The 12,831-nt window shown below is 42.5% G+C and overlaps 1 protein-coding gene across 1 annotated transcript in view; it reads right to left on the minus strand.

Annotated features, from left to right (window-relative positions):
• LOC127578541 (voltage-dependent calcium channel subunit alpha-2/delta-4-like) overlaps positions 1-12,831 on the minus strand; it is a 343,330-nt gene that overhangs the window by 197,622 nt on the left and 132,877 nt on the right. The window contains 1 exon segment of the mRNA XM_052030691.1: positions 2,865-2,936. Within this exon segment, the coding sequence (XP_051886651.1) occupies positions 2,865-2,936 (72 nt within the window).

A 12,831-nucleotide genomic window follows, 5' to 3' on the forward strand; every position in this document is an offset into this window, starting at 1 on the left:
CTGCAATCAGTAAGGATAGGCAACAACACCTCTGCCACAAAAATCCTCAAAAACTGTTGCCCTACAAGGCTGCATCCTCAGCCCCCTACTTTACTCCCTGTACATTCATGACTGTATGGCTATATCCTGCTCTAACTCCATCTACAAGTTTTTAGGTGACACCATCATAGTGGGCTGAATCTCAAATAATGACGAGTCGGAGAACAGGAAGTAGATAGAAAGCCTATTGGCATGGTGCCATGACAACAACCTTTCCCTCAATGTCAGCAAAACAAAAGAACTGGTCACTGACTTCAGGAAGGAGGGGGGTGCACACGCTTCTGTTTACATCAATGGTGCTGAGGTGGAGATGGTTGATAGCTTCAATTCCTAGGTGTAATCATCACCAATAGCTTGTCCTGGTCCAATCACGTAGATGCTATGGCCAAAAAAGCGCACCAGCGCCTCTACTTCATCAGGAGGCTAAGGAAATTTGGCATGTCCCCATTGACCCTCACCAATTTTTATAGATGCACCATAGAAAGCATCCTATCCAGATGCATCATGGCTGGGTATGGCAACTGCTCTGGCCAAGACTGGAAGAAACTGCAGGCAGCTGTGGACACAGCTCAGCACATCACGGAAACCAGCCTCCCCTCCATGGACTCTGTCTACCCTTATCACAGCCTCGGAAAAGCAGCCAACGTAATCAAAGACTCCACCCACGCCGGATATTCTCTCTTCTCCCTCCTTCCACTGGGCAGAAGATACAAAAGCTTGAAAGCACGTACCACCAGGCTCAAGGACAGCTTCTATGCTGCTGTTATAAAACTACTGAATGGACCTCTTGTATGATAGGATGGACTCTTAACCTCAGTCTTCCTCCTCATGGCCTTGCACCCTTATTGTCTGCCTACAGTGCACTTTCTCTCTGATGTAACACTATATTCTGCATTCTATTATTGCTTTTCCCTTGTGCCACCTTGATGGACTGACGTGGTGAAATGATCTGTATGGATGGCATGCAAAACGAAGTTTTTCACTGTACCTCAGAACATGTGACAATAATAAACCAATTGCCAATTACCATGTATCCATATAAATAATAATTTAATACAATGCTCTGGTCTCATACATCTGCATTGGAAAGGTTAAGTAACTTCCACCAATTCCAACTAAAAATGTTAATGTCAGCCAATCAACTTTATACTTTCTATAATGCCAAAATGTTAGAGAATATTGTGTAATTGAGACCTCAGTGTCTCATGCTCACTTGATGTTGGTATTTTCAAATTGTTGACCAAGATGAAATGATTAGTGTTGCCTATTCGCTAAAGGTTTCGCTAGAAGCATCCTGATAACTGTGCATTTATAATAGTCCACCGTATCATTAAAATTTACAACACAAAAGGAGAAAATTTGGCCTGCTTTGTCTATTTCAGAGGAAGAACAATGCATCCTCATCCCATTTTCTAGCTGTTGGTCCATAGACTCCATAATGCTTAATTCCATATTACTAATTTGAACATTGAACATAGTACTTGTTTCCATATTCTATACATGCAGTTTCTACCCAGAACTGCCACATTTGGGATTTTCATACAGACAAGGAAATGAACATCCAGCCCTTGACCTTCAATGCATGGTGCTACTGTAACCTCAGCATAAGTTTGTGCCTTGATTTCCTCAAAATATGATCTCTTTAGCTCAAATGTATTGTGGTGGATAACAAAAAGAATCCTGTCACAATAATGAAATAAAGAAAACTGCACCTGTGTTATATACATAAATTTTACATAAAAATTGTTTAGTGCATGTTTTTAAGTTTTGTACCATATTTCTGTTGGTATCCTGGCAATCAGGAAGTTGCACCAGGCATTTCCTGTTGTGGTTCACCCTAACATGTTTCATTTTCCTGCTGTGTTTCACATTTATGATGACATACTGAAAGAAATTAGATCAAGAGGTTGAAATTTACAACTTTCATTGTTAACTCATAATTAAACAAAAAAACACATCACGTGGAATGTCAGGATACATGAACTAAAGCGTTCTTGCTGGTAAGTTAATTTTATTTTCACTGACCTCCCAATATTGATTTTAATGTGCTGCCTTATCCAGACATGGTATCTGTGAACTACATGCTGCAACTTGTCACCCCTGACAACTTCCATGGAGCAGTCCATTTGTGGCATGGAGTCTGACTGGGTTGCTCCACAGTTCGGGGAGGCCATTAAAGCAGCACCATTTAACCATTTCCCAGTCCCTATATCTCCCTTCCTCCCAACGTTCCCCTCACCCCTGGATTTACTCCCTCTGCTTCACCAGACCCTTAGTTTTCTGTTCTTCCTCCTCCACCATAGTATTACCTCAACTTCATGGCAGCCATGGCAGGATCTCTTTAACAGCACTAGCCCAAGCAGGAATAAATGGAATGGTAGCTAAGGGGTTAGGCAGCAGTTCAATTTGTGTACTTGCAACTTTGCTTTTAACACTTTAGAATGAGAGAACACCACAATAGTGATCTCTTCAAGTGAGGATGTCCCATTCCCATTGCAGCAAATTTTTAGTGATGCCTGATTTGGCATTAGGCAAAATGTAGCATAAATTAAACACACCAAAAAGGATGAAATTCAATTTCTAGTTAAGAACTCTCTGGCAGATTTGGAGAGAAGTAATTGATCTTCAACTCATTTAATATTTGAACTATCCTTGTATTGAATTACAGATTGATAGGGTGGTTCCATATAGATGAATAAAGTAAAGCATCCATTAAGTCAGACCTATTAAGTAGAGGATGCTATTTGGAATTTCCAAAAGGCATAAAGGACATACTGAATAAATTGTTAATAACAGAATATGATAAAGACAAGTATATCTCTTACCCCTTCATCAACTGGTACTTTCACATTCATTGACATTGTTCCAGTTTCTCCGTTCACCATAGCTGTTCTGAGCTGTATATGGGGGAGAAAATATCACTGTCAACTTTAAGTTTCTTACAATGAAGTTTCTTACATTGCTTTCTTTAAGCAGTCCTGAAACCTGACATTGTAATAATTATACATGCAGTGGATTTATTTTGTTTTAAGTAAAATTTATCTTGTGGAAGTAACTTTCCTTGACCAATTGCTAGGTACTTGATACAAAGCTGCAATAATATTCTCCTGCAAACTGTTCATGCACAGTAGGTATAAAATAATCATAAATTTCCCTACTGAAAGAACAAACAATAGCTGGTATCCATCACTTCAATTGAATGCTGTTTGAAATTACCAATCAACTTCTGCTACTGTATGTGGTTTATGGGTGGAAAGAAAACATGGTGCATACAGATTACAAATTTATGTTCATGTACTGAAAAGATCCCTCGGGATTTATTGAAATATATTAAACTCCTGCTCGTTCAGGATGGTGGGAGTAGTCAGGGTGGGAGTAGAACAGGAATGCAATGTCAATCAGAAAGAAGCTGGAAGCTATGGAGCAGCTTTCCTCAAAACTAAAATACAAGATAGCACCTTATTTAACTAATAGTTGCCCTGCTTCAACTCACCACCCATTAAAGGATGAGTAATACCTCCCCTATATTAAGATTTATATTATCTCAGGTACACTATCAAAGCATAAAGTTATGGTGAGGTCATGCATGTGAACGATCATGCAGAAAAAAATGAAACAAGTGAGTTAGAACAAATTGAGTCATCGCTGAGATTACAGTTTGGGAACTAAATATACCCTGAAATCAATCTGCACTGTTTATTTGGTGTTAAGATGGCATTGTGTGACTCACAAATTCTGTTTCAAAATTCTTAAAAAGATGTAATATACGGCAATACCTGTTTTTAAAAATGCGTTGTGGGGCTCTCGTGTGTAATGTTGTATCAGAAAAGCTCTAGTTAAATTTTTGCAATACATAAAAAGGTCAGGCAGCATCTCTGGAGGGAAATAAACAGTCGACATTTCGGGCCGAGACCCTTCATCAAGACTTCAAGAGGGCAGAAGCCAGAATAAGAAGGTGGGGGCAGGGGGAGGAGCACTCGCAGGTAGGTGATAGGTGAGTTCAGGTGATAGGCGAGTCCAGGTGAGAGGGGCTGACACTTAGCCACACATATATGATCTCATCAGCCAACACACATGCAATATACCACCAGCACTTTTTCAGCAAATGGATGGTTCATTCACTCACTCAAAGCCACAAGATATCTTTGCCCTAATATTTGTCAGAATCACACAATATCAAATACACACATTCACCATGACATTATCTCTGCACTAGCTCACTCACACACTGAATCAATAATACACTTTGTCCCTTTATTCCACACAATCATCCAAAGTGGCCACATGTCACAGCACTCTACATATTTCTTATCAATTGTAGGTAAAGATTATCAAGAACAGGTGGATAGTATTCCAGTCCAAAGGAGGCCAACTTCAGCACAGCAGTTTTTGCCTTTGAAGGAAATAGTGCTTGACCTTATGGGTTCTGAGGCAGGCAAACCCCAGAAGAAGTAGAGCTTGTCCAAGATCTGGCAGGTATGATTTTGTTGCACAACCTAATTCATCAATAGTGGTTCCTTTAACTGCAGGGATTAGATCTATACCAAGAAGGCTGATTTCCAACCAATCTCAATTAATAGATCTTTCAAACATCAGTAGGGCGTTAAATTGTCAGATTGGCCAGATGCAAATCATAGCCTGAGGCACAGAGATGCACATGGACAAGCAAACTACTCAAGGGAATCAAAGGTTTATGCACTGCAGCATTGCACTAAGTTTAGTTATCAGTAAATCCTTCACAATGCACATTATGTCATGGGTACACTACTCCTGGTTCTAACATCAGCACATATCTTTCTATACATACAATCCAACAAAACATGCTTATCACAGATACCACCATTGCACATGTATACAGATTCTATTTTCATACAAATATCATAAGGGAGCAATAACTGAGAATGTTTGTTGCAAGGCATGCAGGAATTGGGGAGCATAAAACTCGTTATACATTTTCAGAATTCTTACAATAGTGGCATCATAGATGTGAAAACAAAGCTAGTAATCAGGCACATACTCATAATCTTGGATAATTGTAGATGATTTGAAGTTTCACTGAAAACTCTTCTCTCTTGCAAATGTGGCCATTAGTAGTAGCCAGTCCTGGATCATTGCCTTCAGCATATATTCATCTCTCTGACACATTCAAGTATATACAGAAATTAAGAGTTTTAAAATAATATAGCACTGTAATGATGTATGCTTAATGATGAGATATAATATTTGGAGCTCAACATTATTGCAGGACCAGCCTAACATATTCACTTTCTTTTCAAAGTTTCTTCAGAGGGACAGAAGGGAGCATTGAGCCACAGCCTTCTCTCCCAGAGGACCTGCTGGAGTCAACAACAGATAGGTAGGAGATTCTGGTACTCTCTTCTGCTGCCGTAGCCTGCCACCCTTACCCCCGCCCCACTGTACCAGAGCCCATCTCCACAGAGCACCACTTCAGATCCTGACCCCATGAAAAATAGATTAGATTAGACATGTTCTTACATGAAGGGAGACACCCAACAGACTACAATATATGTTTGGGTTTGCGCTCTAAAATACTTTAAGCAGTGACTTTCTGGCTTGTCTGACTGGTTCCATGAGATGAATGGGAGAGTGCAGAAGTTCATGTCCATATTCTCTCAGGAGCTGATGAAGAGCCAGGAGAACTACACATCCACTTTGAAAGTGATTCACTAATCTGTACCAGGCCACAGCAATGCTGAGGGAATGGGGCAACTGAGGGAGCAGGTTTCTGTCTCTATTGAGGCATAGTCCAAGTAAGGCTGCTGACCCCAGAGAGTGTCAGGGAACTAAAGAGGGACTACAGGTTGGTGAACTGTGAAGCCCCTCTTTGACTCCCCATTATACTGGGAGAAGTGACCAAGGAGAACATGAAAATGTTCTTCATCCTCAAAGGTGTTCAGAAAGCAAGGCATTTTTGAGGAAATTGTCTTGACTCGACAAGCTTGCAAAATCTTCTCCTTCCGCAGTCAAGGTGGGTGGATGTGAGGAAGGAGCTCCAAGAGGTGAAGAGCTGGCAAGCCTCGCTTTATACCCCTGAATCCTTCAAGGTCATCTTCCGATCCAGAATCCATTCCATGGATGAGATGTGATCACATTACTTTTTCCAGAAGGGAGCTCTGTGATCCATAGCCTTAAGGAAGAGGATGTGACATCCTTGAGATGGACATATTGAGGATTTGTAAATGCTTCTACGCCAGTCCGTATGACAGAAAGGCCACAGATAGCACAGTGTCCCAGAACTTCCTGTCCTCTATCACAGAGGTCTTAGACAACAGTGTGTGAGTGAGACTAGACCAGTCACTTAGCCTGTAGAGCTGACAGGCTCCATCCTTGCCTTTGAGCTGAATAAAACTCCCAGAAGTGACTGCTTACCAGCCGAGTTGGATTTGGCTCTGTGGGACTGGATGGACTAAGATCTGCTGAAAGTGTACAATGCTGTGCTTCTAGCTGGCAGCATGTCAGAATCCATGAGGAAGAGCATCATCACCCTCACATACAAGCAGAAGGGGGAGAATTGGAGACCCATACCACATTTGAATGTGGATTACAAGATTCTGTCCAAGGTCATCACTGATCGAATCAATTCTGTTTTGTGACAAGTGATCCACCCGGACTAAACCAGTGCTGTACCTGGCAGGAAAATCTGTGGCACTCTTGTGCTGATCAGGACACTCATCGCATACATGCAGGACAAGGAGGCGGACACTTGCTGCTTAACTTGGACCAGAAAAGGCCCTTGACAGGATATCACAGACATACATGATAGATGTACTCTATAAAATGGGCACTGGGGAGGGAATCTGGAATCAGATCCAACTCTCTACACAGACGTCAGTAGCACAGTCCAAACTAATGGGTTGGAAGCAGATAGCTTCTTCATCAAATCTGGAATTAGGCAGGGTTTTCCAATTTCTCTGTCTTGTTTGTGTATTGCACAGAACCCTTTGCTGAATTCATCAGAAAGGAAGTGGGCTTAAGAGGTGTGACAAAGCCAGGCTGTGGAAGCACTCAGATTGAAGCCTCCCTGCACATGGATGACATTACCATCTTCTGCTTGGATCCACAGTTTCGCAGATTGATCAGCATCTGTGATCAGTTTGAGCAGACCATGTTCTTCAGCAACTGGCCCGACCGGTTTGCCATCTCCTACACTGTCAAGTCTGACTTCCTGAAGGTGCTGGGGATCTGGTTCACAGGAGTCAAAACGTGCAACAAGAATTGGCTAGAGCGGGTAGCCAAGGTTAAACAAAAATTGGGACTGTGGGAGCAACTATCCCTCTCAAATTCTGACAAGAATCTGGCCATCAGATGTGAGTTGCTTGCATTGCTGCTGTACTTGGCACAGGTGCGGTCCATACCCTGAACCTTCACCAAGGCAATCCCCTGTGCCACCTTCCATTTCATCTGGGGATCTAAGATGGAGTGTATCTGGTGGGCCACAATGCACAGGTCTCCAGATAATGGGGGTAAAAGCGTACCCAGTATTGCGTTTTGTGTATGGCTGCATCAAGCTGTGTGTGGAACCGAAGTACGCAAACACCAAGTGTCACTACACGCTGAGATCCTACCTGTCCCTCGTGCTGCAAAGGACGGGCCTGGACTCGTTGTTGCACAATGTTCCATTCAGTTGGACCTTGCTGCACTACCTGTCCTTCATGGAAAAGTTCTTTCAGGAAGAACTTTTGACTACAAGTCCATTAGGCAGTGGTCAGCATGGAGCATCCTGCAGGCCTTGTGGAAAAAGGACATGAGGATCCTGCGGGATGGTTTCCCCAAGCAGACTGTCAAAACCATTTGGCAGAATGTCTCTTTGCCAGAAATCACCAAAACCTCACTTGGCTAGCCTCCCCATCAGATCCTTCCTACACGGTCAGCATCTCATCTGCAGCACATGCTGCCCTCAAGACAGCTGCAATGAGAATGAGACAGTTGCTCACCTCTTTGTGGACAGTGGATTCATACAGAAGGTCTGGAAAAGGATGCAAGGGTCCTTGTTGAGGTTCATCCTGAGCAGCTGCAGAATCATGGATTCTCTGTTCTACAGACTGTTCCCAGGGACATGTACTGAGACAAACATTTAACTCAGTGAAAGATGAGCTTTTGTCTCAGCGAAACTTGTTGGTCTTCCAGTGGAACAAGATGTCTGTAAAGGAATGCTGCTAACTGGCACATTCCAGGATGCCAGAGTATGTGCTGAGCGATGCACTGAAGTTTGTTGCAGCCAGCGCGAAGGCTTTGTGCAGAAGGACTGCAGTCTGAGGTCTGCTGCCATTAGACGTTAAGGGGCTAAGCCCTGTGTAAAAGCTTCTCAAACACTTGAAGTCTGCATCTTCCAAGGAGGTCACATGAGTTGCAATGGTGCCATGTACATAGAATGTGCTAACACTACAAATGTGCAGACCTAATATCGCTATGAATGTATAGAGTGGTCGACATTATGAATGTAAAGAAAGCCACCCACTGTTTTTGTATTTCATGTATATACTTCTTATGAATAAAGTTTATTTTTCTACGCAAAAGATGCATTTCACTGTGCGCTTTGACATACATGCGACTAATAAAGATATCTTTTCTTATTTTTGAAATAAAAAATAGTCTGTCTCCTCCAGAGCTCTGCTAAGCACCGCTGACCCCTCAATGAAGACTGGTGTGTGTTCTCTCGACTTCCCCTTCCTGAAGTCCACAATCAACTCCTTGGTCTTGCTGACGTTGAGTGCAAAGTTGTTGTGACACCACTCAACCAGCTGATCTATCTCACTCCTGTACGTCGCCTCATCGCCATCTGTGATTCTGTCAACAACAGCGGTGTCATCGGCGAATTTATTGATGGCGTTTGAGCTGTGCCTAGCTACACAATCATGAGTGTAGATAGAGTAGAGCAGTGGGCTAAGTGTGCATCCTTGAGGTGCGCCTGTGTTGATTGTCAGTGAGGAGGAGATGATACTACAATCCGCACTGACTGTGGTCTCCCGATAATGAAGTCAAGGATCTAGTTGCAGAGGGACGTACAGAGGCCGAGGTTTTGAAGTTTGTTGACTAGTACTGAGGGGATGATGGTGTTGAACACTGAGTTGTAATCTATAAACAGCAGCCTGACGTATGCTTTGTTGTTGTCTTGGTGCTCCAAAGCAGAGTGGAGAGCCAGTGAAATTACGTCTGCTGTAGACCTATTGTGGTGGTATGCAAATTGCAGCGGGTCCAGGTCCTTGCTCAGGCAGGAGTTAATTCTAACCATGACTAACCTCTCAAAGCACTTTATTACATTAGATGTGAGTGCTACCAGGCGATAGTAGTTGATGCAGCTCACCCTGCTCTTCTTGGGCACTGGTATAATTGATGCACTTTTGAAGCAGATGGGAACCTCCAACTGCAGCAGTGAGAGGTTGAAGATGTCCTTGAACACTCAGCCAGTTGGTTGGCACAGATTTTCAGTACCCTGCCAGGTAACCATTGGGGCCTGACGCCTTGCAAGGGTTCACCCTCTTGAAGGATGTTCTGATATTGGCCTCTGAGACAGATATGACAGGGTCGCTAGATGCTGTGGGGATTTGCACAGGTATAGTGTTATCCTCCCTTTCAAAGTGTGCATAAATTGCGTTGAGTTCATCAGGAAGTGAAGCATCACTGCCATTTATGCTGTTAGATTTCGCCTTATAGGAAGTAATGGCATGCAAACCCTGCCACAGCTGTTGTGCGTCCAATTGTGTCTCTAACTTCACACGGAATTGCCTTTTCGTTCTCACAATGGCCTTCTGTAGGTCGTACCTGGACTTCTTGTAGGGCTCTGGATTGCCAGTCTTGAACGCCACAGATTTAGCCCTCAGCAGATTGCGAATCTCCTGGTTCATCTAGGTGAGCAGCTTCAAGTTCCTGGGCATCAACATCTCAGAGGATCTATCTTGGGCCCAACACATTGATGCAATCATGAAGAAGGCACGCCAGTGGCTCTAGTTCATTAGGAGTTTGAGGAGATTTGGGATGGCACCAAAGACTCTCTCAAATTTCTACAGATGTATGGTGGAGAGCATTCTGACTGGTTGCATCACTGCCTGGTATGGAGGCTCCAATGTGTAGGATCGAAAGAGGCTGCAGAGGGTTGTAGACTCAGCCAACTCCATTATGGGAGCAACCCTCCCCACCACTGAGGACATCTTCAAGAGGCGGTGTCTCAAGAAGATGGCATCCATCATTAAGGACCCTCACCACCTGGGACATGCCCTCTTCATGTTACTACCATCGGGGAGGAGGTACAGGAGCCCGAAGACCCACACTCAATGTTTCAGGAACAGCTTCTTCCCCTCAGCCATCAGATTTCTGAACAGTCCATAAACCCATGAAAACTACCTTGTTATTCCTCTTTTGCACTATTTATTTATTTTTGGAACTTACAGTAATTTTTATGTCTTTAAGTCTTGCACTGTACTGCTGCTGCAAAACAACAAATTTCACGACATATGTCAGTGATAATAAACCTGATCTGATTCTTTAACCAGCAGCAACTGGTGTGATTACAATCTGCAGGACATTGATGCTGCTATTGGAGAACAGGCAGGCATTTTCCAAATTCCATTTGCCATCCTGAGCAGTCTTGTTACTTATCATGACAGTTATGTAATCATAGCTATATCAGATGTGAATACTTATCTATGCCTACTTGGTACCATCACAGTCCAGTTAACAGTGCAGGAACTGAGACTCGTGTTGTCTCTCAGGACCTCTCCTGCAAAAACTGGTGCTTTTCAGGCACTGTCTTCACCAGCTGCTCCAAATCTTCTTCCCCAGAATGCAGGCACCTTGCAGACAGCACCAGCTGGCACCTTGCAGACTACAGCCACATGCTCATTATGGGCATCCTGAAAGGACATCTGTCACAGCCAAGAACCAGCCTTCCAGCAATCAGGCAACAGATACAGAGGAAGCAGTGAGGCACAGTAGTAGGGTTTCCATGAAAAATCACCAAATATAAATGACATTAGTGGTGAGCAGATTTTTATTCACCATTTCATTACGATTAAATATTTTGTTAAAGTTATTGTTAATCCATTTGTGCAGCTCATTCTAAGTGAAATATTTAACATCCCTGATTTTACATTTTACTCAACCTTTACATTCCGCTGATTCTTATCCTTACTTAACCAAGGTAAGTCAGCTGAATGCAAATTCACACAGCTCTGTGAATAAGAAGAGCCTTCTGAAAGCATAGCTTTATAGATATTGTTTGAGAAATGCAGGTAAGACAGTAACTCCCTATAAAGACACCCTTGTATCCTCCAGGGTGACTGTTGTGCCTGGAAGCATACCTTTTACCCTCTTGTCATCAATGAAGAAGGCTATTAAACGAACAGCCACTGAAAGTCAATTTTGGTTGCAAAGTGTTTGAGGATACAGGGAAGGCTTAGTCTTCAGTGTGAGCAGTGTGCACAATAAACTGTAGAATGGTATGCAAATCTGGCTATAAATACAGATTTTGTGCCATAGATCCTCTAAATGACTGCTTTGAAGCTTAAGCATTGGTAAAAGTGGTTCTTTTGTGAATGAACAGCAACTTGTTTTTTTAGACCAAAGGGATTGAAATTCTTGCTGATGATGAATTTTGAGTGTTGCTTGATTATTGATGCCTTTTGAGTGAAGATGACAAGAGAAAAATGATTGCAAACATGAAACTCCTCCGGAAAAATAATCAATGTTAGTGACAGGCACCACAACAGCCAGAAATGTGCACAAAATTGTTTCATTGAATGATAAATTAGAATTAGTTAATAACTTGAATGCAGGGGAGAAACTTGCAAATACTGACCACAATATGATTAAATTGTATATTATACCAGAAGAGCTATAGACCAAAGTTTTAAGTTTTACTTTGAATATCTTAAAAGCAATGAGGAATATATTCATGGGCAATGAGTTCATGGGTAAATGACCAATATTTGTGGAAAGATTACAATAAAAAACTACTGCATCTCCTGAAAGAGCAATGGCCCAGAAATTCACCAGCATCTCAAAAGGAACCTTACTGAAGTAGAGGAGCCCAGGGTGGGGAGATGGTATGTCAGAAATCATAAATATTGGTTGCTAATTATTGGTAAGATAGAAGGGGGTTGCCTGTCATTGCTGGCTAGTGAGCCAAATATTAGTTAGTGAGTAGTGTAGATGCTTTTGATCTGGTTGTATGCTTGACGGTGTAGATGTTGGGTATTGCAGAGTGGGAGGAGGTGGGGGTTGGCGGGGGGTGGAATTGCCTGTGGGAGAGTAGACAGAGCAGATAGTAGCGAGCTGAGTCAGGTACTTGGCTGACTTTGAAACCACATGGACTATTTTCTCCCAGCAACACTCTAAATGAGCATTCCACTATAAATAATGTAATTAAATGAATGTCTGATGCAGATGTCACATCGTTGGCACAAGTGCAATTCACAACTGGGATTACCAGGTCACTTATCCAGATTTGGTATGACTTGTGCTGAGATCCATCATGATCATGCTCCCTCTAATAAAAAAGTTCAAGATGTAGCACTGAAGAAACAGTGATCAACTTTCTCGGCTTTTGGTTTCACATACAGTTAAGCAGCTGCAGTCAAGGTGAGAAACAGTAGAATTATAATAAGAAGCAATGATCGAATTGAATGGCAGAATAAACTTGAACTGTAGAATGGTCTATGTGATAGTGTAACAGTATCTTCCTCCAAAGGGACAACACATTGATATTTCTGGATCAGTTGAACATATTCGATTGTCCTTTAAATAAATACATTAATGAGGTTTGCAACAGCATTG

Source organism: Pristis pectinata, chromosome 15, assembly GCF_009764475.1.
Source record: "Pristis pectinata isolate sPriPec2 chromosome 15, sPriPec2.1.pri, whole genome shotgun sequence".
Classification (NCBI taxonomy): domain Eukaryota; kingdom Metazoa; phylum Chordata; class Chondrichthyes; order Rhinopristiformes; family Pristidae; genus Pristis; species Pristis pectinata.